The 27,500-nt window shown below is 53.6% G+C and overlaps 9 protein-coding genes across 9 annotated transcripts, besides 1 other annotated feature; 6 read left to right on the top strand and 3 right to left on the bottom strand.

Moving 5' to 3' along the window:
• Window positions 1-94: 94 nt before the first annotated feature.
• CCOS01_07603 (PAP2 superfamily protein) lies at window positions 95-1,526 on the top strand (the record flags this gene model as incomplete). Its single annotated transcript, XM_060455766.1, has 2 exons — window positions 95-522; window positions 581-1,526. The coding sequence occupies 2 exons, from the start codon at window positions 95-97 to the stop codon at window positions 1,524-1,526; spliced, it is 1,374 nt and encodes a 457-aa protein (XP_060313658.1).
• Window positions 1,527-3,260: 1,734 nt separating this feature from the next.
• Window positions 3,261-5,862, bottom strand: CCOS01_07602 (uncharacterized protein; the record flags this gene model as incomplete). The annotated part of the gene is made up of 2 exons (XM_060455765.1): window positions 3,261-4,135; window positions 4,209-5,862. 2 exons carry the CDS (start codon window positions 5,860-5,862, stop codon window positions 3,261-3,263), a joined length of 2,529 nt encoding a protein of 842 aa, XP_060313657.1.
• Window positions 5,863-6,743: 881 nt separating this feature from the next.
• On the top strand, window positions 6,744-7,599 carry CCOS01_07601 (uncharacterized protein; the record flags this gene model as incomplete). The annotated part of the gene is made up of 2 exons (XM_060455764.1): window positions 6,744-7,105; window positions 7,161-7,599. 2 exons carry the CDS (start codon window positions 6,744-6,746, stop codon window positions 7,597-7,599), a joined length of 801 nt encoding a protein of 266 aa, XP_060313656.1.
• A 751-nt stretch (window positions 7,600-8,350) lies between these two features.
• On the bottom strand, window positions 8,351-10,833 carry CCOS01_07600 (uncharacterized protein; the record flags this gene model as incomplete). Its single annotated transcript, XM_060455763.1, has 2 exons — window positions 8,351-9,342; window positions 9,396-10,833. 2 exons carry the CDS (start codon window positions 10,831-10,833, stop codon window positions 8,351-8,353), a joined length of 2,430 nt encoding a protein of 809 aa, XP_060313655.1.
• A 430-nt stretch (window positions 10,834-11,263) lies between these two features.
• On the top strand, window positions 11,264-13,714 carry CCOS01_07599 (uncharacterized protein; the record flags this gene model as incomplete). The annotated part of the gene is made up of 5 exons (XM_060455762.1): window positions 11,264-11,312; window positions 11,382-11,637; window positions 11,687-11,822; window positions 11,872-12,159; window positions 12,212-13,714. 5 exons carry the CDS (start codon window positions 11,264-11,266, stop codon window positions 13,712-13,714), a joined length of 2,232 nt encoding a protein of 743 aa, XP_060313654.1.
• Window positions 13,715-14,534: 820 nt separating this feature from the next.
• CCOS01_07598 (FAD binding domain-containing protein) lies at window positions 14,535-17,032 on the top strand (the record flags this gene model as incomplete). Its single annotated transcript, XM_060455761.1, has 8 exons — window positions 14,535-14,686; window positions 14,739-14,818; window positions 14,878-15,391; window positions 15,447-15,481; window positions 15,531-15,744; window positions 15,801-15,874; window positions 15,941-16,221; window positions 16,319-17,032. The coding sequence occupies 8 exons, from the start codon at window positions 14,535-14,537 to the stop codon at window positions 17,030-17,032; spliced, it is 2,064 nt and encodes a 687-aa protein (XP_060313653.1).
• A 1,615-nt stretch (window positions 17,033-18,647) lies between these two features.
• Window positions 18,648-18,770, bottom strand: CCOS01_07597 (uncharacterized protein; the record flags this gene model as incomplete). Its single annotated transcript, XM_060455760.1, has 1 exon — window positions 18,648-18,770. One exon carries the CDS (start codon window positions 18,768-18,770, stop codon window positions 18,648-18,650), a length of 123 nt encoding a protein of 40 aa, XP_060313652.1.
• Window positions 18,771-19,022: 252 nt separating this feature from the next.
• Window positions 19,023-19,091: a sequence feature (Short protein (CCOS01_07596, KAK1527334.1) was converted to a misc_feature.).
• Window positions 19,092-23,325: 4,234 nt separating this feature from the next.
• On the top strand, window positions 23,326-23,766 carry CCOS01_07595 (uncharacterized protein; the record flags this gene model as incomplete). Its single annotated transcript, XM_060455759.1, has 2 exons — window positions 23,326-23,367; window positions 23,518-23,766. 2 exons carry the CDS (start codon window positions 23,326-23,328, stop codon window positions 23,764-23,766), a joined length of 291 nt encoding a protein of 96 aa, XP_060313651.1.
• Window positions 23,767-27,251: 3,485 nt separating this feature from the next.
• On the top strand, window positions 27,252-27,500 carry CCOS01_07594 (uncharacterized protein; the record flags this gene model as incomplete). The annotated part of the gene is made up of 1 exon (XM_060455758.1): window positions 27,252-27,500. A coding segment is annotated over one exon (249 nt), but the record flags the coding sequence as incomplete, so codon positions are not given.

Below are 27,500 nucleotides of genomic sequence, written 5' to 3'. Positions count from 1 at the left end.
TCCTCTTTACCGTCACCTATTACACCTTCCAACTTCGCCCCTCGCATTGCGTCGCGATTCTCGACTTCCTTCCTCTCCGAGGGCATCAGTAGCCATGCAGGACTTCAGCACTTTCCTGAAAGGAAAGCCCACGCTGCCATCTCTATGGACCGGTAACCTCAACTTCGCCAAGCTCAACCCCATCCCCCACCGATACCGACCCAGTCGAGCAAAGAGAAATCAGAAGAAGCGCGCATCCGGAAACTACACTGGTGCCGAAGATGTCACTTCACTGCAAAAGTCTCTCAACCCCCTCGACACATTACGGAAACTGCAAAATCACAAGTGGCGTCTCCTCGACCTGCAGTACACGATCCTCGTCGCCCTCATCATCTTCTCGCTCTGCATTACGCCCTCAGCGCCACTAATCAAGACCCTCGCCGTCACTGGTGGCCTCCTGCTTTTGACGATACCCGTCACCAGCCAGTTCTTCTTCCCGGGCTTGAGTATATGGGCATACCTCATCTATTTTTTTTGTAGCCGGTAAGTTGACTTGCTTGTGGTGTAAGTCTGCCTGGCTCGAATGCTAATTCAAGATCAGCTTCATCGATGCGAAATACCGCCCCCACATCTGGGTTCGCGTCCTCCCCGCCCTCGAGAACGTCCTCTACGGTGCCAACCTCTCCAACATTCTGTCCGCTCACACCCATCCGGTTCTCGACATTCTCGCCTGGATCCCGTACGGACTTGGCCACTTTGGCGCTCCCTTCATCTGCGCTGGCTTCCTCTTCCTCTTTGCCGCTCCCAAGACGCTTCCGATCTTCGCCAAGTGCTTCGGATGGCTGAACGTGCTCGGCGTCACCATCCAGCTCGTCTTCCCCTGCACTCCTCCGTGGTACGAGAACGAGCATGGCCTCGCCCCAGCTGCCTACGGCATGTCCGGATCCCCCGCTGGACTGGCCCGCATTGACGCTATCCTCGGCATCGATATGTACACCACCAGCTTCTCGACCGCTCCGGTTCCTTTTGGCGCTTTCCCGTCGCTGCACGCTGCGGACGCCGTCATGGAGGCTCTCATCCTGAGCTACTGCTTCCCCCGCTTCCGCCCTCTGTTCGTCATTTACGTTGGATGGATCTGGTGGGCAACCATGTACCTCAACCACCACTACGCAGTCGATCTGGTTGGCGGATCTCTGCTCTCGGCTGGAATTTTCTACTTCGCCAAAGCTCGATACTTGCCTCAGCAGCAGGCTGACAAGAAGACTCGCTGGGAGTACGACTACGTTGAGATTGGCGAGCAGACCAAGGTTTTCGACGAGGAGTACGGACGGATGTACAACATGGGATACCTTCAGCGCCGCGGCAGCTCCGACAGCGATGAGTGGACAGTTGGCAGCAGCTCTAGCTATAGCACATCTAGCCGGGGTAGCGGAAGTTTGAGCCCCGCCCTTTCCGAAGAATCCGGTCGCAGCATTTTCAGTATCGAGATCAGACCCGACAACGACAGATACGAAATCCCCCAGCTCACAGAGGTGGCTGTGCAGTAAACACCTCTCGTCACACGCGCAGACCTATTTAGAAACACGATGAACAAAGCACGCAGTGCCGCGAACCCGAAAGGCGGCGGCGGCGCCGGATCAACCCTGCAGCTTGCACTGAGAACCCTCGGACGATTCTTCGAAACCATGAACCCAAACACCCCCCTTAACCAACACCTCTTTGTTCAATTCTCATCATCAGCACTTTTTTTTTTCACTCGAAACGGATACCACTTTGCATTACCTGTACCAATTGCATCAGAAGCACAGCAACGGCGCAATAGTGGTTTATTTTACAAACGACAGAAACAGCCGGAGACGCAACGATCTCGACAGGCTTAGGAGTAACGGCCTCATGGATGACCACAACAGCAGAAGAAAGACCTACGGAGTCGGGGAAGGGGCAGCAACGGAAGAGATGGGGGACATGGGATGATATAGAGTCCCCCCGTACATATTAATGTGTTCAATGTCGAGATCAATCTGGATATCGTCTGGCATCTAGCCAGGATGGGATGGAGGTTGATCTCTGGCGCCCGACCAGCAGGAAGGCGGGCCCTATGTAATGTGGAGGCATGAAGGGGAAGAGTATACCACGAGTAGAGGTAGAGCAGTCGCTACTGAAGTAGTTGATGATGTGAAGAAAGAATAACGAGATTACCTATTCTCTCGATACACATGTTCACTTTTTCCCGTGAGGTTTCGCCTTTTGCAGTCTGCTGCAGTTCAGTTCGGACTGAGTTCACGTCAAAGGATGGCAAGGTGAGGGTAACCCGCCCGCATTCCGACATGGAGTGGTTGCAGATCATCTTTTCCCCTTCCATGGACTCTCGTTCTCGACCCTCGCCTGCCCAGCTGACCCGACCCCGGCTCGGCCGGCCAAGTAGGTTGCGCGGCCCACGGCCGGGCTTGGGAGCTACGGCACCACCACGGCACACACGGCAAGGATTTATGGTGCTTTGTAGAGTTCTGTGGCGTTGCGATGGCGCAGACGGCCGCAGACGGCGGGCTTAGATGCGCGAGCTCGACAAAGGTGGGGGATGAGGGGAAAGAAGCAGGAAGGAAGGGTACGGAGGCACGGAGGCTTGGAGGCTTGAGGGGAGCGCTGGGAGGCAACGGCGAAGCGGGAATGGAGCAAGTGACGCTAGAGCCAAGACCCGAGCGATCGGGTCCGGCAAAATCCAGCCTGCGAATTTATCCCCGCTCTCAATTGTGGGTTTTGCTTGGTTTGCTTGGGTGGCTTTTTCCCTGGTTCTGGTTGTGAAAGTTCCCTGGTTGGATTTGTGCTGCGCCGAATTCTAGGGTCCGAGGGGCCGGGGGTGGACGGCCGGGGGGTCCACTTCGCCGAGCAAGGGTTCTTGGCATGGGGGTTTTGGGTTTCTTCGTTTTCTCTTCGTGAAGTTTCCCCCGTAATCTCTTTAGCGGGGTCGTTCGAAGGCCAGGCGACAAGTATGGTTTGCGACATTTCGGGAATTTCCCCAATGAGTGCCTTGGAGTAGGAGAGAGTCACAGGTGGTAATGATGGTCTTGCTCTGTCAAGCATTGTGCACAGCAATTGATCAAGTATCGTACGGGCGACGTGGGTATAGTGTATACCCTTAAGATAGCTTCGTTACCGGGTATGAGACCACAACCTTGTGACTAGACAATTACCATCTCTAGAGTATTCAGCTGCATGTTCACTCAGTGGGCCTCTACGAACACATCTTCTAGACCTCATTTCTACTTCGACGGCGGAACCATTTACAGTTGCCTCAACCACTTGTGCTTCGAAAGCTTTCTCAACACCATGTCTTTAAGTTTGTAGTATACGGCCCGGAAATCCAAACGTCTCAAAGCGAGGTTCAAATCCCTCAAGTCGTCTTCGAAAGCATTGTACCGAGCCTGAGGGTCCGACCTCCTCAGACGTTCCATCGCGTCACTGAAATCCCTTATAGATTGATCGCTAACTCTCTGCCCGTTCGAACGTAGAGTAAAAGGGTTCGAGGCCGGGCCTCGCACAATGTAGATCCCTAAGCTAGCCAAAAGACCAGCCGCGACAGTGACCCAGAGCCACGTGCAGAGAGTTCTTCGAATGGCTAGTCTATCATGTCGGCTGTACGTCGTGGGTCTGCGTCGCATCTCGAGCTCGGTGAGGGCCCAGAAGAGCAGGGCGCACGCTGGTGGTACTAGAGCATTCTGTAAGGTAGTCACCGAGCGCCACGCGGACGGAATCTCCCATAAGAGAGACATGTACACCGTGGCAATGAACAAAACGAGTACTGATGGGTTGTGACCAAGATCGACTGGGTGCCTCACAACATCGAGAGTTGCTGCCGCGGCGCCTGAGAGCATCTGGCTCCAGGATTGTGCGGCTGGCGCCCGCCTCGTGTACCTGACTGGGGAGAAGGACCGGATGACCCTGCCGGTGCTGCTGCCGCGGCCGCGGAGCAAGGGGTCCATTCTAGAGGCCAATTGTACCGACGTCTGTCTGATTCGCAACGTGGTCGCGATGTCCTGTCGAATACTAGCAAAGGAGACCATATATCCGACACCGCTGGAACGAGCGATCAAGACGCCAAGAACGCGTCTCGATTTATCGTCGACGATCCAGGAGCCCGAATCTCCTGATTGAAAACCTGCCAGATCGAGATTAGCAAAGTGGCCATTGCTGCAATGCTTGGGGAAAGGTTGAGTCTCGGGACGCCATACCTCGACTAGAGGCCTCTACCTTAACCGTCCAAATTTCTTGCACTCTTTCACCACCGCCCGAGATCATGAACGAAGAGTTTGGGCAAAGATGGCTACGCACCAACCCTTTCATTCCGGAAACTGCCCACACCGTTTTCTGGGACGGCGGTGTGTCTGGATGATCGTGGTCCACGAATACCTGATTTAGATCAGGGCAGTAGCTTTCGATGAAAGGATTCTGCCACATTGGTGGTTTCCCTGCGCCATCTGGGATTCTATTTAGAAGCAATAGGTTGGCTTCCACCGGTACAAGTAGCCAGTCGTTCCCGCTCCGTAGTCTATCTTCATCGATTCGGCACGTGATGTATCCCTCCTTGGTCGTCAAGTCTTCAGGCCTCATGTGACTTGCGTTTGTTGCTTGTATCATGTCTGCAAATGAACGCTCTGCGGTAGATTTTTCCTTCTCTGTCGAGACCTTACTCTTCATTTCCCTTGTGGATCCTGCTCCATCGTTGAGGGCATCCTCTTCCATTGACGCAGTCTCGTGAATCTGTCCCGCGGTTTCGCCCCTCGCGCTTTCACCATCGTCCGGAGCAAAGGAAGTAACCGAATCCGAATCGCCATTATCAATATCACCATCAAAGATAAAGAGCGAGCCCACATCAGAATCGCTCTCATCGTCAACCGAATTGTCTGGAGGCTCATCCTCGTCATCGGGGGCGTGGCTCGTTGTAAGAGCGTGGTATTTGCCCCTGATCGAAAGAAGGCCGCCGATCGTTGACGTCCGCTGGCCCAGGTTGGAGGATTGGACAACGATAAGACAGCCGCAGAGAGTGCGGGCTTGTGCCGGATCGCGAATCGCACACGCAGCTTCGAGAGCTGTGCGACGGACTCGCTCCTTGTGGTAGCATAGATCGAGTGGGGAGAAAACATGTCGATTCTCGGGCCTTGACATGATCTTGTGAAAGAAGCGGATCTCATCCCACCTGTTCAGACCGACGATGCGGATGAGGGTTATGGTGTCTTTCCTCGCGTCCGCCGTGCCTGTCGCTGCTATTGTTTGACTGGACCCATACGCAGACGATATGGAGACGAGGCTGGGCACAATCGTTGGCAGAATGAACTCGGATTTAGCGAAGAGTTGATGTCTTTGAGCACTCAAGGTAGTGACGAAACGCTTCAAGACATCCTTTTCTTCCGATGTGAATGCGGTGGTTGGGTTAACTTCTGCTTCAGGGCTGAGTCTCTTCAATCTTGCCGGTCGCAGAATCACTCTTCGAGGCTTTTGTGGTAGATTTGGTGTTGCGGTTGGTTCCGTCAACGGCGTTTTCTTCGCTGGTGAAGCGGTTTCTGCAGGATGGCTTGCTTCAAGAGGAGTTTCTGTTGGGCTGGGTTCCACTGGGAGAGACTCTACTGGAAGACAATCAATCGGATGAGAGTCTCCAGGTGGAAGCTTCATGAAGGAAGGTTCTAATGTTGGAGTTTGCACACTTTGAGGCTCCAGTAGTTCCGCTGGGAGAGGTGTAATCGGAGGTGTCCCTTCATCCGCCGAACCAAGATCGACCACGTTCTCTGAAACCGAGTCGTCGTCTGCGTCGCTGTTACCACTCGAGTTGTCGCAAATCAATATCTTCCTCGCAGGTTCAGGCTGGTGAATAGGTGCTTTCGCAACCATTCGGACCAAACCTATCTGGACGACCCAGAGAGTGATCCCATAAAGAATGAAACCGGGGCCCTCCTCCAGGGGTTCTGAATCTGTACAGCTCTTTTCCATGACTGCTTCGATTATGGATCTAGAGCTAAGACCTGTTGGAGAAGGGTGTCGATATCGCCGTGTTGAGCGGAATAGGTTAACGATCGCATTGGTCTAGACAAGTGATGCTACCTAGCAGCCGGTCTCTGGTAATAAATGATAATCATCAGAGATGAAGTCGCGAGAAATGGGGGTTGGGGATCTAATGAGGCTGTGAGACACCAAGACTTCACAGGGCGACGTATTTCATGCACTACGGCCGGTATCACACCGAATGGATTAATTGGCCTGTGTCACTAGTAATGCAGTCATGTGGCACCGAGAGCGAGGATGCTGGCCGTGAGATCCTCAGCCTGGTCTGCGGATCCCAGACGAAATTCCTTTCAGCAGGATTCCTTCCTCGCAGATCTCACCTCGCAGATCTCACCTCGCAGATCTCACCTCGCATTCGTTATTCTTCCTCACCAACGCTACCTAGCTAACATACTGCCGATGATCAATGCCCTCCACCCGAGAAGATGGCCGATAGCGACAACCGATCTAATGATAGAATCATCGCAGAATCGATATGGGGGCCATGCGAATCAAGCCAAGAGAAACATCTTGCCAGGTTCCTTGATCATTGCGCGCTGCAGCGGTTGTCACTCTGTATCGACCAACCGAGGACGGGGGACTCTACAGATGAGATAGCAGGAGCCATACGACTACTCCGATCGAAGCCCGCAGTCCGGAAAGATAAGATTCTGAGCCGGATGTCACCAAACCTGAGCAGACTGGCATACCTAGATTGTGCCGTCCGCACAATGCTCATGACGGAGTGCGAATCGGAGGGCACCGCAGCTATTGGGAGCGGCAACGTCCTCCGGTGGGCTGAGAGCGAGACATTGACGGATTACCTGGGCCGAATCTATCCCCAGTCAACATCGATGGACGTTCCTAAAGACCTCATCGACTTGAAAAACCTCAGATGTTACATTCTAGCTAGGGACGCTGGTATTAAGATCCAACAAACAGAAAAGCTTTCTGATCACCTGTACCTCAGACACAGCCCAGGGAATAAGATCCTCCTTGTTTTCTCTCACCGAGCATTCCTCGAACATAGCCGGGAGAGATTGAGCGTAATCCGCGAGGATCTGAGCCACTCTCTAGATGAGGCATTATCATTGTGAGTAACTGACGAGATCGCCACCAATGTCCGTCTCACTCACATGGTAATCTAGAGGGTGCCTACCTGCAAAGCTCATCGATGAGACATTGAGAATTTACAACCTCCTCTTCCCGCCCATCGGAAACGCCAAATCTAGGAAGCTCTTACGGGAATGGGTTAAGCGTGAAAGACTAGACGAAAGCCTCTTGAACCCCTCCTTCGACCATTCCAAGAAAGACCCTCCCCGGACTTTACACGATCTCTACGAGGATTTCCCATACTGGGCCCCCCAATTGGCCCGTCTACTGGAAGAAGTCGATGATCCGACCCCGACGACACGGTGGGAGAGATACGCAGAGCGGAGAAAGTCCCACCGGCACACATACAAGTGCGCCATCGCCGCGCTTGTAGTGGCTGCCGTATCGGGGACGCTGGCGACATTGTTGGCGGCAGTTCAAGTATGGATATCGTACTGTGATTGGGACAAGAACACCAACAAGACACTGTGTTAACTCGAGTCTGCCGTGGTTTCGTGGAGAGAGATAGACAGAGAGAGAGAAAGACATTCAATGTTATTCGTGCTTGGAACGTGAAAAAAATCTAGTATGCCGTTTATGATGGACTCAAGCAAGTCACGTCACGGCACACTGAAGAAGTGTTGATCATTCGTCATCATTGCGACTAGCTAGCTAGCAGGCCAAGAGCCAGACTCTCTATCTTCCTCCGCGTCTGTGACCCGCATGAAACCCTCGCATACGAGGGACATACATTAGGTATCGATCCATCCAACGCCTGAAACGAACAAAAACAAAGCCAATGATAGCCTAACCCCTCTCGAACACCTGGGCCTCGTCCATTCCGTACAGTCTGGCTTGCAAGAGCGGCTCTCTGAAGATGCAGAGGCCTCGTCATTGCAAGGAGAGCGAGAGCTAGACAAAGCTCGTGGCGAAGGGGGTGTGAGCGGGTAAGACCGTAGACTACGTCTTCAAAACTCAGTGTGTACTTTTCCCTCCGGTACAATGCATGCAAGAAAGAAAAGAAAGTGGATCAAGTTGGTATCTGCGAGCTTCCACGAGTAGGCTCGTTCGCCAATATGGTCGGCAAAGCCAAATCGCACGGCTCTGCAACCGGTGTATATACTCTGACAGGTTTTATGGGCAACTTTAATATGCTGCGTGGGCATCATTGATGACAGTAGCGAGGCTACTTGAAGCCATGTCGAAAGGGCTGACGAAAAGGCTTCTTTCCGAAACTGGCGGACCTCTAGGCGCCAGGCACCGGGACGGGCGTTTCCTTCTTGCTTGACTTGGGCTCGTCTGTCTTCTCCGACTTTCTCTTCTTGCGCTTCTCCTTCTTGGGTGTCTCCTCGGCTGCGGGAGATGACTTGGAGGGGATCTGCGGAATTGGGACCGCGGATTCGCGACGAACACTGGGTGGAAGAATAGGTGTCTCCTTGCGGGTCGAAGCAGGTTCATCAGCCTTGGACTTCTTGGAGCTCTTCGACTTCGGCTTCGGCGTCGAGGTCTCGGGGGCCGGGCTGGATGCAGCGGGGAGGCTCGAGAAGGAAAAACCGGGCTTGGGGACGGTCGGCGGGGGAATGGCCGTCACCTTCTTCACAGAGCCCTGAGCGGGAGTATCCTGGGATGAAGCGTCACGCTTGACCTTCTTAGCCTTCTCCTTGGATGACTGGGCCGGGGTAGATTCCTCGTCTGTGGGCAACTTGCGCTTAGATGCCTTCTTGGACTGGCTGGGAGTAGCAAGAGTCGGCTTGGGGTTGGATCCCACACTCGAGATGGACTCGATGCTATCACGTCGCTTCTTGCTCTGCTTCTCCTTGGTCGTGGGCAGAGGCTGCGAGTTGGGTACCTCGATAATGGTAGATTGAGAGTCCTCGACAGGATCCTTAGCGACCTTGGACTTTTTCTTATCCTTCTTCGAGCTCTTGGGGGTAGGCTCGTCGATATCCATGGCATCACCTGCCGGAGCTGCGGGAGCGGATGTGTGCTTAGACTTTTTGGTGCGAGTCGGCAGAGCAGGTGTCGAGGTCATCTCGACATCTTCGTCGGAGGATTCGTCAAAGCCGATCTTTCCCATCGGAATGTCGTCGGGGACACCAATAGGGTGGAAGCGAGCTCTCAAACCCTGCGGCTGGGGACGAGGAAGGGTTGGCTGAACGGGCCTGGGAGCGCTGGGCTCGCTACCAACCAACTGGGTCACGCGCTTGACATGCAGAACCTTGTCGACCTTCCTGGGGGCTAAGCTGTGGCGTTAGCAATTTGACCTAATGCGCTTGTTCCGTCCTCCTTACCTGTCTCATAGCGATTGCCCTTCTTGTTGGGAATGAGAAGCTCTACTGCAGTGGCACCAATGTCGAAGCCGACAGTGTAGTCCTCCGAGTTGTGCTTGAAAATGGCGTCTCCCTTGTGCGCCTTGTCCAAGGGAATCTGAAGCTTCTCCACAATGTTGATGGGGATGGAAGCGGGCGCGGTGAAGTACCAGAGCTGCTTGCCGTCGAGCTTGGCCTTGGTGAAGAAGTCGGTCATATCCTTGCCATCCTCATCGCCTTGCGCCTGTCTCAGAACGAAATCCTTGCCAACGAATCCAGGAACGTTGAGGTCCTTGCTGTTACGTCTGGGGGCAACAGCAGCGGCAGTCTCCTTGTTGGTTTCTTCCTCCTCATCAGAACTAGAATCTTCCTCTGCATCTTCCCCTCCCTCTGCGCTCTCCTCGCCACTGCTGGAACTTGCCTCGCTCGAACTGGTCGAGGCCGGCTTGGTTGCCTTCGCACCATTGACCGCGGGCTTGGCTTTAGGCTTGGTCGTCTTTTCGACCTCGCTCTCGGAATCACTCTCAGAATCGCTGGAAGAGGTTGTTGACGCGCCATTGGCAACTGGCGTCTTCTTTGTGGCATTCTGCACTGGCTTCTTCGCAGTCGGCTCGCTTTCGCTCTCACTGTCACTTGAGGACGAGTCTGTGTCGGCCGCCGCCTCTTCCGCTGAGGACTCTTCGGAAGAGCTCTCGGGCCTGACTGGTGCTTTCTTGGTGGCAGAGGGCTTCGCGTTGGAGGTCTTGTGTTCGACGTCGCTATCGGCAACCTCATCGGCCTTGTCGCGCTTGGCCTTCTTCAGAGGAGTGCTGGCAGATTTGCTCGACGCCATCTGGCCGTTAATCTTGGCGAAGAAATCGGGATTAACGGGGCCACCATCATCGTCGCTGCTGTCACTGTTGCTGGAGCTGTCGTCGGAATCGGACTCCTGAGCACGAGGGTCGAACTTTTCGGCCTTCTTGGCCTGCGTGCCTCGAGCGAATTTGCTCTTGGGCTTTGCGACTTCTTGGCCTTGCTTCTCGAGAATTGCGCTCAGCGAGTGAACGCCATCAAGCTTGCGTGACGACATCGTGCCTGGTGTGCTTCTGGAGACAAGGCGAAATGCTGGCGTAGAAGGAACTGAGGGCGTCGAAGCGGCGGGAATGGCTGGGACAGGAATTTTTCGAGGGTCTCGCAAAGATTCAGAAATCTTTGCAGGGATCGCACGGACCCGAGGTGGGGTCGCGGTGGTAGCGGGAACCGCGACGCGGTGAGAGCTAACCCGCCTGCCTGCCGCGCTTCCGGGGGACTTAAAGTGCGTTGGCGTCGGCGTGGGTGTCCGGATGCGCATGAAGGATTTTCCAGCGCGGTTTTTCGGTGTGAGAGCTTCACCTCCGAATCTCATATCGCGATCGCGGAGTCCGACGGATTCGCCTGCCATTTCGAATTGACGCCCACAGTGCTCGATTGAATGAGGTGTTGTCAGTTTGACTGTGGTAGAAATTGAGCAAAATTCTGCGTGTGAGTTTGGCCAGTTGAGGTTGCAATGAGTTGAGATAAGAAGAAAAAAAAGAAAAGCTGACCTGGCGTTGGCAAGGTGCAGGAAGAAGGTAATTTGCGAAAAGGCAGTCACGACCCGGGGTGGCTACCTGCCTCATTCAGACTGTGAGAGGAACCGTAACGTACCTAAGGCACCGTTTGAGCAAAGTCGGGAAGGATTGTGCCTTCCTGAGGTTATCTTGGTGTAGCTGCTCGGCAGGCACAATCAACATCCCTCCTGCCGTTGCACGGGACCAGTCTTTGAAAGATTCCCCTTTGATATCGATACTGCTGTAGAAGACTTTTCCCCGTTGCTACCAGAGAAACCCAACATGGCGACGCCAAAGCGACGGAAGGTCGAGACATCTGAGGGCTCAAGGCGTTAGTTGTCGCCCCTTGTGGTGCTTTGCAACATCGTTTTCACTTAAGAAACGGCTAACAGCCGAATAGCAATGAGCGCATTTGCTTTGAGGCAACAATTGCTTTCAGCGAGCCCGTCCTTGTCTCCAGCACCTCAAGCCGAATCTCAGCCGGCCCCTGATGTTCAAGTATCAACTCCCACGCCCACACCCAAAGTACGGTCTCCCGCGAAAGGAAGATCCTCAAAAAGGGTCGCCTCTGCCGAGGATGAAGCAATTCAGCACACGCCACAGTCGAAGCCGGAGCAGAGTGCATCTGCGCCAATAGCAGGAGCGACAGAATCCAAGTATAACCTCTCCACCTCGTCCTGAGAGCCCCCTCTGATGACTTCGCAGTAGCCCTACCGCAGATCCTGACGAGATCAACCCGTCAAAGATTGGACCTCAGCAGTTCTCGACGTTCAGGCCGAGTAAGAGCAACTCTCGCAGAGTGGCAGGAGGCATCCTAGAGCTAAGACTTCATGACAGCGAGGTAAAGACTTCCTTGTATGCGATATTAGTTGTTTCATTGACAAGTCAAGCGTTTCCTGGTGCTCGGAAGCTATGGTATCAAGGTCCTCGATGGTGAGATCACTATAGCAGGGGCGAGCGTTCGACCTCCAGACGGCATCAAATGGGTTCATGCCCCTCACTGCCATGCGATCCCCGTGCTGCGCTGCTCGGAGGAGACTAGACTTGAACTGCATCCTCATCCCCAGGGTGCAAGTCTGCGCAAGCTTGAACGGCTTTCGCCTCTCTTCCGAAATTTGTGGCATGAGCCTGAGGGCAAAGCAAGCAAACGAGGCGCAAAGACCGATACCTACAAGATTGTGAGTCAAGATCCTGGACGGCTCGAATCCATCACATACTAATACTGCACAGATTTGTACCTCTGAAGACGCGCCGAAGCGAGCTCTGATCCAAGATCTGCGATCGCATCCCGCCTGGAACAAGAAATTGGCGGGGCTAACGAAGGCGAAACCAGACCAGCCTGCCCTCAGCGTGATGCTTTGCGGCCCCAAATCGTCCGGCAAATCCACTTTTGGCCGTATACTGGGAAACCGGCTGCTCACGGGCGCCGGCCAACAGACTCGAACCCGGAAAACACCACCATCAGTCGTTGTGATGGAGCTAGATCCCGGGCAGCCAGAGTATACTCCGGCAGGTACAATCGCCTTGGTTCAGGTCAGAGAACCCAACTTGAGTCCATCTTTTGCCCGCATTGCGGCGAACGAGCAGGATGTGACCGTTATGAGATGTCACTCAATAGCTTCGGTATCACCTGCCTCCGATCCAGAGCTGTATCTGGAGTGCGCACTCGATCTGTTTCAACGCTATCAAGACACATGTAAAGGGCTGCCGTTGATCATCAACACCCCGGGTTGGGTCTTGGGAACAGGGCTGGACCTACTAAGTGAGCTCGTCTCGACGATCAGGCCAGCCGACGTCATTTACATGTCCGAAGACGGCCCTAGGGAGACCATCGAAGGCTTGCAAGCGGCGTGTAAGACGGCCTTTACGCTGCTTCCCTCACAGCAGTCAGAATTCACTTCTAGAACCGCGGCACATCTACGTTCGATGCAGGCGTTGGCGTATTTCCACACCAAGAGAAACCCATCGAATCAGCTGCTATGGAACCCTACTCCGCTTTCATCATCGCCTCCTTTGATGGTCGGCTACAAGGGGAAGAACCGCGGCATCACTGGGATCATAAGTTATGAGTACCAACCGCCGGCAGACCTTCTCGCAGAGACCATCAACGGGTCTATCTTGTGTCTAGTCGAGACCGAGGATGTCAGGGCATTCACTCGTCTAGCTAGAGAGAGCATTGACTCTTCCGCTGTGACATCAAGCGTTGACGTGATGGACGTCGATGGTGTCGCGTTGGACTTGGAGGCAATTATCGCCAGGACGCCTGAGGGAATCCCTTATATCCCAAACACCGATGCCCAAACTCTGGATCCACGATACGCGCAAACACTGGGCCAGGTGCTATTGCGAGGCATCGACACAAAGACTGGCGCTCTCCAGATCCTCACGCCCATTCCCCTGCAACGCATCGAAGCAGCCAAAGCAGCGGGTCACCACTTGTTGCTAGTCCACGGCAAGCTCGACTCCCCCGGCTGGGCTTACAGTGAAGACTTGTACTACCAGTCTTTCAACGGCAGTGATGTAGATAACTCCAAGTATGACACGGTGGAAGTCATGGACGAGGACACTGAGAGCGACAAGTCAGACGAGGAGCCCGAAAACCTCGAGCTTGCTGGCGACATTAGCGACACGCCGTGGATCGAGGTCCTCCAGGGCCACGAGAAGCGTCCCGTGGGGTCGAGGGTGTGGAGAGTCCGGCGCGATCTCGGGCGGGCCGGGCCGGGCGTTGAATGAAATAGATAACACGGATATCGTTTACCGGTACTCTAGAAAAAGGACCGAGGGGTATCTAGCTTTGTGAAGCAAAAAGTTTAGATTATTGTAGCCGGTGGGCTGAAAGATACCTCATTGTGTAAGGCAGAGGCGTCTCAATATCCTTACCTGCCAGTGGCGTATTAGATACCGCTTACACAGCGGAATTACGGGAATGCACCCCTCCACAGGGAAAGCCAGAATGCGGCGGCTTGCATCCACATTTCGAGGTACTCCCGTCCATACATGTGTGGCATGCACACACCGTCCCGCGCATGCCATGTGTGTCTTGAGATGAAGTGCAGCCCGATGCAGTGTGGCAGTCCATTCAGGGCGGCCGCATTACAAAGTACCTTAGTACTTTATACAGTGACACAGTACCTCACTCAACTGAGTGAGTCCCTGCATTGGGGATTTACCCCACATCCCCCGATGACGTCCGTGAGTTACCTTGGGTTGAGGTCCCCAATTGTGCCCCTCCCTTCGGCCCCTCCCCCTCTTTGTCATGCTTTCTCATCGCTTATTTCCCCCAAAACCTTAGCCTCCCAGCGGCAGTTTTCTGCGGATAGGTGGACGTCCAATGATGCTACACGCAATCCAGATGATGCTCCGAAGAAGCTTTAATCCGTGGACTTGCCCCCGCGTAGGGTAAATCCGCCCGCGATCATGGGGAAATTAAAGCCTGCCGTATTTCATATATGAATTAGTATTTTTTAACTACTACTAGTCTAACTCACCTATCTACTTCACCTGCTCCCCATCACTGTTGTTCTGAATCTCTAAACTCCTGGTGGTGCACAACATGACTGAACTTCCAGAAAGTAAGGTCGACGTCCTCATCATTGGGGCTGGCCCTGCTGGACTTATGCTGGCTCTCTGGTTATCCAGACTCGGTGTGAGGACCCGTATTGTTGACAAGAGGACCGCCAAGGTCTACTCTGGCCAAGCAGATGGGTAAGGGGATTGCCCTCCTCTATGACATGACAAGTACTCACATATATCACAGTTTCCAAGTGAGATCCCTCGAGATCCTAGACAGCTTCGGCGTCGCAGAGCGCGTGTGGAAAGAAGCAAACCGCATGCTCGGTAAGATCCCAATCTCACCTCACACCCTAGGTCTTGGATTTCACTAACAACAACCGTAGAGGTCAGCTTCTGGAACCCGGACGAGAACGGCACAATCCAGCGCAGCGCAAAATCAGTAAACACAATCCCAGGCCTGTCCCGCTTCACCGAATCCGTCCTGCACCAGGGGCGCATCGAGCAATTCTTCATCGACGGCATCCGCGCCTCGTACCCGTCCAACGAGACGCCACTACAGGTCGAGCGCATGGTCATCCCGACCTCGCTCGAGATCGACGAGGCCGCGGCCGAGGACTCGGATCCGGAGGCGCATCCTGTGACGGTGACGCTGCGGCACTTGACGGAGGAGGAGGCGACGCCCACGCAGATGCTGAGTAATCTTAGCGATGGCATTTTCCGGAGTAACTTGGCTGAGGACGATGTTGCGGGGATTTTGGATCGGTCCAAGGGCCGTGAAGCGAGGGATGAGGTTGTGAGGGCCAAGTATGTTGTTGGCTGTGATGGAGCGCATTCGTGGACTAGAAAGGCGCTGGGGAAGGAGTTTGAGATGAAGGGGGAGAGTACCGATGCCATTTGGTGAGTGATCGTAAGATGAGATGTGGTGAGGTGTTGAGCTGACGGTGGATTCTAGGGGTGTGATGGATATTGTTCCCATTACCGACTTCCGTAAGTTCTCACATCTACCACAGCGACGTGCTATGCTGACTTGAAACAGCCGATATCAGGTTCCGGACCATGATCCAGAACACGGCTGGCGCACTGATGATCATTCCTCGCGAGAACCGGATGGTTCGTCTCTACATCCAGCTGAAGGAGGTCTCAGCCGGAGGCGGCCGCGTCGACAGGTCGCAGATCACGCCAGAGATCATCTTCAAGTCTGCGCAGAGAATCTTTAGCCCATACAAGCTGGAGTACCACTACTGCGACTGGTAAGTTTGACAAAAGTTCTTTTTGTAGCGGTGGATGGGCGCTGACGTGCTGTTAGGTGGACGGCCTACCAAATCGGTCAGCGAACAGGCGACCACTTTAGCAAACTCAACCGCGTGTTCCTCGCGGGAGGTAAGCAAAATCCCCATACCTTGACCCTTCATCCATCTCCTTCAGGAGCTAAACCACATGATCCAGACGCCGTGCACACGCACTCCCCGAAAGCCGGCCAGGGCATGAACATCTCGATGCAGGACAGCTACAACCTCGGCTGGAAGATCGGCCTCGCGTGCAAGAACATCCTACCGCGCGACGTCCTCTCGACGTACGAACTCGAGCGGAAGAAGATTGCAAAGGACCTCATCGCCTTTGACGGCAAGTTCTCCAAGCTCTTTACGGGCGCACCGCCAAAGGATATCCAGAGCGAGACGGGCGTGTCGGACGACGTGTTCCAGAAGGCGTTCCATACAAGTCGGATGGTACGTATAAACACCACTCCCAGTCTTTCTGTGGTTTCTTTAGTATGGAGATGGGGACGAATAAGTGCGACGATGAAGCTAACGCAGAGTATCGCAGTTCACAACCGGCGTCGGCGTAAACTACCAACCAACAGTCCTCGTCGCCAAAGAAGCAGACGCAGACCCAGAAACCGAAGACGACTTACCCAACACCCTCACAAAGAGCACCGCGAAAAGCACCCAATCCCTCGCCACGAACTGCAAACTCGGCCAGCGCTTCCCCTCTTACAAGGTAATCCGCCAATCCGACGCCCGCCTCTGGGAACTGCACCACAAGCTCCCCTCCAACGGGCGCTTCCGCCTCGTAGTCTTTGGCGGCGACATCTCCCAACCTTCCCAGCGCGACACCGTCAACGCCCTCGGCGCGTGGCTGTCGAGCTACCTGCCCAAGCTGCCGACCATCGCGTTAGGTCCCGCGTCGGATCCGCATAGCGGGCAGATCAAGTTCAAGACGGACGCGGATCCGAGTATTGTTGATGTTGTGCTCGTGCACTCTGCCCCCCGGGACGAGATTGATTTGCTAAGGGACGTGCATGAGGCGTATCACCCGTTTGATAGTAAGCTTGGGTGGGATTATGACAAGGTGTTTAGTGACGGTAAGACGTTTTATGAGGAGCCTGAGAGGGCGTATGAGAAGTATGGGATTGATTCGGGCAAGGGTGCTGTTGTTGGGTTGCGACCTGATGGGTATGTTGGGCTTGTTACTCCGGTTGGTCATGATGGGGCGGAGCAGATTCAGAAGTGGTTTGATGGCATCTTTCAAAGATCATGAGATGTTGCCAGATATTGATTCTAGGTACATAAATATCGGTCAATGAGACGTGACAACTGTGAATGAGAGACATAGTTGAATGAACCCCTGCTGCAGAGCATTTACCTGCCATGTCGATGCTTGTAATTTGAGCTCGGGATATACGGTATATACCTCATCATTTTACTAATTCGGGACCTGTTGGATCTCGAAACCCATCACAGAGTGTATAAGCTAATAGCTTATCAAATCTGAATTGTGTGATTAAGGTAGGCAGACAGGGAGTGTCATCATGCCGCAGGGGTTGAGGCATCAGAGTCCGCAGAATCGGTATCCCTATTGTACTGAGTATTGAAAGAACCATCATCACATGAGATTTATGGATCATCAAAGAAACGAAACGGCAACGTGATTGGCTTTGAAGGGTAAATGCCTATGCATGCCTCAAAGGCAAACGCTGTTGAGGTTGGACGCGTCAGGCTTAAGATTCCTGGCGCCGAGGATGGCTTAGGCGACGCGAGATATGGCCTCTCATTGGCTATCACTGAGGTAGGGCATCCCCCTCAGATGACAATTAGATGACCTGGCATCTCTGTGACTGCAATCAGTTTTCTCCTCCAACATCTTATTTTCATTCTCATACTACTTACTCAAACTTCCATTACATCTCGCACCTGCCTTCTCCCCCTTTTTCCTTTTTTTCCATCGTTTTCATCCATGCTCTCTAGAAGTCTAGATGGAAACCCCAGCCACCTCGAGAGTTTACCCACAGCGATCATGCGTCACAAATGGCTCAGCCCCTGACTCCCGATATCCCAAGCACAAAACCACGAAGCCATGCTATACTCCGCAGAAAAGATCATGACACAGACTTGGAAGAAAATGCAAACCTCCTCGATCACATCTCCGGCATCCCATCCAACACGCGATTCTCAGGCAAGCCCCTCTCATCAACAACATGAGATGAGATAGCCACGCACCATTCCTTAAACACTGAAAGGAAAGACAAGAAAGAAAACCCATCAATATCGCTCGCTCGCTCGCTCGCTCTCGTTTCTTCGTTTCCATCGCTTCATCACGATCCGCGGTTCTTCCCGAAAACCGGCCTTGTTTTGGTGTTGATGCCTCATTTTTGTGGCATGAAAAGGGTGGGGCCTCCGGCCGACCTCGGAAGTGAGGTCACCCCTGCAATTCCCACGCACGGACCACGCCATCACGTAAACCGACCCGCACGAACCTCACCAGAGGTTGAGATGCCCGGGCAGGTTGGGGCGACCAGAATGATGAGGAGGTGTCGCGACACCTTGGTATCGCATTGCGGCTGACACTGACTTGACTTTCAGGGCGACCGCATCATTATCTCGAGAATTGCGCCCCAGCACCTCGAAGGGCTTCCGTCTGACCATGATTGGGCTGGGCTTCTCCCTCGACCGCCTCAGCGCCGTGGGGTATAAGCTGGTCAACCAGCATGACTGCGTCAACGTCACGCTCGATTCGGCTTTCTAGTCGCTCGCGACTCCCAGCACGATCGCTGCTCACCAAGTCAAGGTCGATGTCTTTCTCGAAGTTCCGGAGGCGATCCGCAGCCCCAGTTCTAGCTCCTTTCTCTTGGGAGAGCTGTTTTCCCGAAGCACCCCTAAGCCACCCTGATATTAGCCAAGCCGAACCCCGACGCAACCGAACGAATGAATAAGATGCGAGGTAGGGAATTTGGTGGTGGATGATACGGAACTTCTCGTCGGCACAAGACCCAAGCCATGGCACGCCTGACGTAGAGTTGGCCTGGGAGCGCTGGCTTCAGACCCGCACGTAATACTGCGAACCCGCGAGATCAAGAGCAGCTTTGCGCAGGGCGCGAATCTGGCAAATGATGGCGGAAAAGTTCCAGGAAACTGTGCATTCCGTGCTTCCACATACGAGCCGGCATAGCATACTTGCTCATGACGGCTATAGAGCTCCAGGAATGAGTGAATGCCATGCCTCCACAAGTGCGGCGACGTGGCATACTTGCTCACGAGGCGGCGTAGGGCTGGATTTGGGGATGGATGCTGAGATACCAAGAAGAAGTCGTGGTGCTCATGCAACAGCGTGCGGTGCAGCGCTACGGAGGAGTGCAAGAACAAGATCTGTTACTTACGACTTGGCTGAGCCCTGCTGGGGTTCGACAGAGGCCATGCTGGATCTTCTCCGCCTCGGCGTTGTGGTGCGGGTTGCAAGGTAAGTCAAGGTGCGCTTGCAAGTGATTGTGTGTTTCGTTGCGATGGGTAGAATGATGTTGGGGCCATTCAAGTTTCCACGAAGTGGTAGACTGGCTGGGCGTAGAAAGGCCGTAATGTTCGGCGGGTAAGGTTGGTTGTGGTGTCGGGGAGTTGTAGGTAAGAGACAACCTTGGGTAGTGACTCGAGATTAGATCTCGCTTTAAAACTCAATGTTACTGAAGCTTGACTTGCCAACGCTAAACGTCATGAAAGAGTGAAGAGCTTGAGGAAGGCCAAAGAAAGTGTGAGGTAGGCAGGAGGTAATAAGGGAAAACAGCGGCGGCAGAGCGGCGGCGGCGACGGTGACGGTGGAGGAGGAGGACGAGGAGGAAGCAAAGGTGGTGGTTGTGGGGGGTGAGGGATGGATGCGTGAACGAGTAGGCGGAAAGTCGCCCAGTGCGAGTCTTGGCAAGACCCAGCACTTCTCTGCCTTCCTGGCTTCACAGCGACACCACTACCCCCAAGCCTAGCTCAGAGTCCCTTGATGAGTGGACGTACCTACGTTACCTCCTGTCGGTAGCTTCTCAGGAACGCTCGTCCAGTGACTCCGCCGTCCCCCCAAAGATTCGCGGGCTCGCAACTTCCCGACTCACACACAGGGTCACTCCATGAATAACGCAGGTCTCAAACCCAAAGGAGATTTCCTGGAGGGATGCTGTTTGTGTTTGTCCAAGACCCCAACTGCCTTACGTAGTCCCCATAGGGAGATGAGACTTCCGCGACCCAAGACTCGAAAGTGACATGCAGATTGTCAAGGCACAAATCCGCCCCTCCACGGCGTACGTACCCAAGGTATGTTTGTTTCGCTTCCTCTCTGCCGCTCCGTTGAAGAATCTGTCGTCGGCAGCTTCTGGAGGTAATTCTCATCTCGCGCCCATGGGGGTCAAGGTGCTGATAACGATCGGAGAGGAGAGGCATTCTATGCCGGCCGAAGAGGAAAGGCAGCTTCTTCAATGGATCCTCTACTCGTACCTATCTTCCCGCTTCATAAGGTAATGTTCACTGCTTGACTCTCTGCCCGAATCCATCGGCGCTAGCAGCGGGCAGACAGCAGCACTCTCCTCCACTCAATCGAAAAAGAGTGGACCACCACGGGCCTCATCCCCATACTTGAGGGTACGGAGATACACGGTACGTCCCGTCCATCTCTCTGTGTCTGTTTGGGTCCCCGTCTTTTCCGCTGTGTCTGTTCGGGCTCCCGTCCTATCCTGCCACAGTGACCTGCCTGCCCTTGCCCAAATCCCATGCCTTCCCTCATCCACTGCGACCACAGACCTGACCCTGTGTAAATATTGGCTTCTAACAGGCATCTGCTTGGTACCTAGGTACCTACCTAAACCGCTCCCTCCTCCATGGCTCCTTTTTTTCTTTTCTTCCATCCCGTCCCTCCTCACCTCCCAGTCGGCGTCTTGGTGGTTGGCTGACAGTACGTACCTTGCCGAGAGACGAGTTACGGTACCTACCTACCCACCTGCCTTACCTTACCTTTACTTCAATTAGAAGGCTGACGCGCAAAGCGAAAGGACTTCTGAAGGTGTGCGGCTGGAGATTTCTGAACAGGGTCCGGTGAAAGGCAATGCTGGTAAGTTGCCGCGCAGGCGGATGAAACAGAAGAGAACGGGAAGCGTGGAAATATATAGTCTTGTTTCTCTCATCCTTGATGCGAGAGCAACTTGAACTTGTGAAAGTGGGGTGTTGCAAAGCTGGACGGAGCGCAGAGAAAAGGGCGAGGGAGGCACAATGGCAGAAAGAGGAGAGCTCGGGTGGGAGTGCGCTGTCGAGCGATAGCACTGACGTCCGGCTAGGTAGGTACCTTAGGTATGGTACCTGGCACCTGCCAGAGCAAAATAAAGGTTGAAAGAACGAGAGAGGGCGTGGGGATGAATAGGTAGTGAGGGGTGAGATCAGGGCCTCGCCATTGCTGACTCGGGTGGTCAAGCTCTCGTAATCTGCAGTTATTGGCTCTTGCGAAGCTCCCGTACCTACTTGGAGACGTCCATCGAAAGTCCATGAGGTAAGTTCGCGGTCTGGAATCGGCGCGAGGGTCTACCTAGGTACGAGCCGATAAGGGGGGCACGGGGGGTCGCGGTTGAGAACTTCACTGACGAGAGAGAAACATGTATCTAGGTACTTCAAGGAAGAAAGAAACAGGGTTGGGTCTTTTCCTCTTCATTTTTTCCGAAAAGGCTCTAAGGTTGGGACGGCGGTGACTATGGACTGGAGCATACCCAGCGCAAAAAAGAAACAAGACGATCCTCCCACTTGTCCACCGGGGAGGGATTCAGGGAGATGCGGCGGCGAAAGGTCCCACGTCGTGGGAAGGGATCCAACTGCCCGGCATGACGGCCGTGGGACCACCAGCTTGAGGTGCAGGCGGTACGTAGTACATACGGTAGGGGATGGTGCAGGGGGCGGCCGAGACTGGGCAGAAGTTCAGAACAAGTGGATGCGCGGTGACATGGTTTTACTACTTCACTGGAGGCGCGAAAGCCAGTCGTCCCGCCCTTAAAAAGTGCTTGAGCACAGGAAGTTGGAGCTCTTGGGTTTAACGCAAGATAGCCATACATGTATGTGCCTGCCCGAGCAGCCGGGGTACATAGAAGCACGAGAAACGAGAATAGACATGCGATCCCATCCCAGGGCCTGATCCTTGGGCGGTGCGGCATCTTGGGACGGTGCTCTGACCACGGCCATCTCGGACGATGCTCTGACGACGACCACCCCGGGCGGTACTCTGACGATGACCATCTCATCTCGTTCGGCGAAATTCTGATGGAGCGATGTACCTCGAACGAGGCGGGCGGTTTCTGCCTACGTACCTTATGAACCCACAGATACCTGTCAATACCTGGTCCGTCTTTAACCCTGCACCTGAGATCGCGGAGACATGATGTATCCATACTTCCTCACTCTGATGCTGGACCAGGAAAGGCCTTGACGCGGGCACTCACGAAGAACAGAAGAGGCGAGAGTCTTCCCCAAAAGCTAGCCCCGCGAATGGCATAGGATGTTCTCCGTCTCCATCAATGGGTGCTTTGTCAAGGTACTTGACGTTGGATACCGTACACCGAATTCCTCCATCACCAAATCCCACCACCCAGCACGCGGCACATGTCACCCAACCCATCCAAGTGCATGGTGTAATCGGTTGGCGTCTCCTCAATTCTTTGCGCTTGTAAGGAGAATGTGATGCCTGGTTCATTCCGCGTGTTTCATTGCAAAAGCCGCTTGCAAGGCGCCTCAATTGGGCGAGGTTCCTGGCCCATGAATTGATGCCCGCTCATCGAGTCACAGCCGGGCGGCATTCGGTCGGCTCTCCAATGCTGCCGACGCAGGGGTCTGTTCGTCCTGACAGTTCAGCTGTCGAGTGATCATCACCCAAAGCCCCAGATGATTAAATCAGCTCTTTCAGAAATCATTTTGGAGATATCTCGGGGATGGAGGCAAGGACTTACCCGCTATTTACGAAGGACTTCGGGTATCTGAACTTTTCCCCAGCTCCGGCAACTCTGCCTGTTTCCTTCAGCAACGTTCGCTGGGCGCAACATTCGACGTGGTCCGGACCTTCTCGGTTTCTGCTTGTCCCGCGATTACCTAAATCGCCAGACTGCCGTCATGCGAACAATTGTGTGATGGGGCAGGTGCCCGCCCGCCAGTCCTCCTCCGTCATTTTCCAACCTTAGCCCGTGACCACTTTGCGTCAGCCACAAGTCTACCCGTCGACGGAATGCGCAACATTTTCCCACAAACTCAGCCCCAACCTGCGTCTTCACGGTGCCGACTTCTGTGAGGCGCAGCTACTGCGCAGCGACGAAGCAATTCAGGCACTGCTCACGAGTCCATCACCCAATCAGCCGTGCCAGCCTTTGCCAAGATGAGCAAACAATTTTTCACCATCGTTACCGTCTGACACCTTCTCAATCAAAAATCGTCTGGCCCTTCCCATCTCAGCCACCGGGAAATTCGGTAATCTGCCACGACCCCGCCGCGACAGAGATCCTGATCAATTTCAGCCCGAGCGATTGAAGAGTTTTTTCTTTTCAGCATTGACATTGGATGCCGCAATATCACCTGTCGCAGTGTCGCATTCACGGAAAAGTAGAAATTCGGGGTGCAGAACGGGCGCGCCCCCGCGCGCCATTGGTCTCGATTCCCAAGTGTACGTGGCTGTCTCTGAATCCTCTGGCCATCCCTCCACTGGTCAATTGGAGATGAGAAAAATTTTCACGACTGCTCTTTCACCCCCAGCGGAACAACGCACCTAAGCTTCTCCATGCGTTCATGTTCTTCGCCCGCCTGCGTGTCATGATCGGCCGCATCATTCGCGAACCATTCTCCAGTTCGCCAGATTCGTTAGCGGCTGCCTCTCACGTGCCCAACGTCTGCCTAATTGCCTTGTGCACCGACCAGCGGTTGAGTCGGAAAACGGGGCAAGTGCTGGCCTTACCGGACTTACGCGGCGTTTTGAGAGTGAGCCTCAGGAATCAATTCGAATGACTCTGCGACCGCATATCGAAGTTGATTTCGACGACTTGTTCGATCATGGACATGCGAAGTCAAAATAAAGTCGGTTTATTCAGATGAAAGAACGGGTCCGATCCGTTCTTTAGACTCTTGTCTGTGCACAAGGTTTGGCGGGTATCACGCCAAATTGGGATGAAACGGGCCCATTTGACGTGGATCATCTCAAGGATAATCCCACAAAGACTAGGAGTGGATGAAAGAAAGTGGAAAGCTGGGCACTGTCGACAACAATCAATTGTGATGCCGATGGATGAGAAGGGTATTCCCATCGCTCGTCTATCTAAACTATCTAATAGCTTATGTAAGTATATTTAAAAGTGATAAGGTATATAATGTGAACGATATACTGGGCTCCCCACCCCAACTTAACCCCGCCGAAGCAAGAATAAGTTGTGCGTCGGGCACGCTGAGGCAGGTGCCATCCAACTATAGTTGGTCTAAACGCCCCGAATCCAATTGTTACCTTTCCCATGCCCAAGATTGCCCCGATTCTCCATTCGTTTCAATATGCAGAGTTTGAGAGTGAGATAATGCATGTGCATAACCTCGCGAAAAAAATCACCGCCGGTCCATTGTCCGGGCTGCTTGGTTTGCTCCTACCGCCTCTCAGTTTCTGCATTCCTGCCAAAATTAGTCGCGACGCATTGGCCCATCAGATTTGCAGCTTCCTTCTTTCTTCAGCGTCATCCGACCGCAAATCATTGGCGTCGAGAGAAAACTTATGTAATCCCTTTGTGATCTCATTGACGTTTTTCTCCACCCCAATTGTTTCATCCGTCCCAGAGACTCGGCCGAGTCTCCTCCACCGAACTTCGGAGCGGAGACGTGTCCGCTCCCGCGCACCACCATCTCGGTAGGTACTTTCCGACGGGAGGCTATTCTTATTCGAGGCAAGCCCCCACGCCAGGATCTAGATCAGAGTCAATCCACCACCACTGGCCGATCCAAGGCACCGTTGCATGTTGCAGCCACACACCGGGAGTGTGTGGTACCACATGGTGCCAAACCAGTGGCTGCCGTTAGACCCTTAGTTTGGGAATTGTGATCCAGCGCCGCGCAGACTGGTTGGCACGTTGTTGAGAGGTTGCCCGACAGCGCCTCCGGAGCGGGCTGAGACTCCGTAACTGAGGTCTAGCCGGGTAACGGCGGCGGTTGCGGAGGATACTTGTGAAGTTGGTCGCGTTGAAGTAAAGCCTAGGCCAACTGACAATGCATGATCGTTTCTGAACATCGTGTACCGCACGTCACGTTGGGAGCGAGTTCCCTCTGCATTCACTGGCCTGGGCCGTTGGGTGCCAGAACTGTCCCAAAGTCAGTATTGTATACTCGATGGGTCATCACCATGGGTTTCAGGATAACCGTGAGATGGAAACGTAGAGAACGGTATGAAGGCGTAAAGAATGAGAGTATGAGCAAAGAGGTAGGACTCACGTTGACGCGGAAAGCTGTACATCTATCGACAACGCCATGGCTGAAGACTGGTGCGAAAGTGTGGATGAAAGAGAATGTGTTGAACAGTAGATAGCTTTCAGATGTTGATTTGAGAGATGGCTTGAGCCTTGAGATTGTAGAAGACAGGAAGAGTGTGGTAGAGTAGCAAGCAAGTAAGACAAAGATAGGAGAATAAGAGAGCCTTTAAATCTAGAAGTCTTGACTCGCGAGAATGAATGAGCAGCCAGAGTGCGGTGGAAACCTACATTTCGAGGAAGCCTAATTACCGTGCCCTCCCTCTCGGTCCGCCTTGCGCCAGTTGAACAGTTCGAGGTGACATGTTGCAGGGGTAGGGGGGTCACAGGCCGATCTCAGCAACTCCGGGTTCTTGTTACGAACGCACCTGTAGTGTTTCCTCAGCGGCGTCCGGGGGAGACGGAATCATCATGTCGTGCCTACATGAGCATATGTATGCAGGTCAACGGCGGTAAGGTTCAGATGTGTGGCGTGGGTAAACAAGACTGCATCCAAGCGAGAAGAAAACGACCCATGAGGATTCGACTTCCAGACGTCGCCTGCTTTGGATCGCGTCGGATGAACCTTCCGCGCTCCAAAGGGTGGTGACACAAGGCTCTCTCATATAAGTGAGAAGAAGGCGAAATATGCGAAAAACGCCGTATGCTGGTTTGTGGATGGCTCAGATTCAAGATGGGGTGGATCTCGCGAATGCGTTGGTCTTTGGGGGCTAAATCATAAGTGATAGGGTTTTCGATTCGTTGATTTTGGCAGCTTTGGCAAGACTTTGGCCACCGGCGTATGCACCACCACGGCCGTTTCGCCGGCCGGTCCACACTTCCTGTTGCCTTGGCACAATCTTGAACGCCTGCTCGGAAGTGATACATCTTGGCTCTAAAGAAGCAAGCGTTGGGTTTTGTAAGAAACGATTGATAAGTGTATACCAATTTGAAGGTTAACTATTTCCACAACGCGTATCGATAACATGCTCTCCAAGAGTTTTGAGAAATACTCACAATTGCGCGGCTAAACTACAATTTTTCGGGTTGATCATGTCGGTTGTAACTTTGAAAACCTCATTCCAGCCAAGTCTCTAAACGCCGACTGCGATAAGATCATAGCAGTAGGAACCAGATGCCTCGCAGAAGGTGGGTAATGTCAGTGGTATGAAACGTGAGCATATGCCGCCATCCTCATACTGCCCATGAACATGCCCTATGAGGAATAGAAAGTAACCTTGTTGTAAGCCACAGTAATTGGTGAAGAAAAAGGCCGGGCGAGTGCCGCACGCGACAAGTTGTGGGCCCACCCCTATTGCTACACAGTGGGCTGCACAGCCAGCTGTAGAAGCATGAGAACAAAGAAACTGAACAAAGGGTGCATGCAGCCGGGGCATTTTAATGTCGCGAACTGGCGATTCTACCAGCAGAAGGGGTCATAAGAGCATCGCATGAATCAGCTCGGGCACCAAGAGACAGGGGAGCCAGAAAGCGGTGAAGCGGCCATTGAAACGGGATGATGTGGCCCTCGGTCATCCAGACAACTTGATAGACTTTGGACCGCAGGTCCAGACCCGTATGCACCAGGACTTTGAGGAGAGAATACCCCTCTTTCAATCCATGGGATATCACTCAAGGCTAAATTAGCGAGGACTCTACGCGCCGAGGCATTCCCATGGGTCCTACATGCTTTCGGCCGTACGCAAATGCGAATATCTTTATCGAGCAATTTGAGCAAACTTGCACTCGGACTCTGCCAAAAATATGATGGCCGATGATACGGACGTACTTTTCAGCGGGTTGAGTAATCGGACGTAACTTCTGTTGTTCACAACGTTCATTGCACTGTCGCACCAACACAAATTCAAGCCACAGCCTATACAGACCACATTCCATGCGATTTCTTGCTTTTCTGGCATGCTGATGATGATCGATCGGATTTAGTCAAAGAAACTTGGCCAATTGAAATATCTCCCCGCGGTGCATCAAATTCCAGGTCATGAAGAGAGTTTCAAAGTATCGCAGATTGTACGCCACATAACCGACACACCTTCAGTCATAAATGATAGGCAAGAACTCCCAGATCCGAGATCCGTCCGGGAGCCCGTGGAAGACTGTCAGTGTGTGATGGGTATGCCTGGGCAATCGAGAATGGTCTCTGGATACTTTTCTGATGACAGAAGATCCGAAGGTCCCCGAGACATTCCCGGGTGTGGCTTGCAGCTCGCTTCCCATCATTTCTCACGTCAAAAGAAGAGGTAA

The sequence above is a fragment of the Colletotrichum costaricense genome (assembly GCF_030867565.1).
Source record: "Colletotrichum costaricense strain IMI 309622 chromosome Unknown Scaffold_7.1, whole genome shotgun sequence".
NCBI classification, from domain to species: Eukaryota; Fungi; Ascomycota; class Sordariomycetes; order Glomerellales; family Glomerellaceae; genus Colletotrichum; species Colletotrichum costaricense.
Note: the sequence above shows the minus strand (reverse complement) of the source record. Positions and strands in the feature narration are given on the sequence as shown.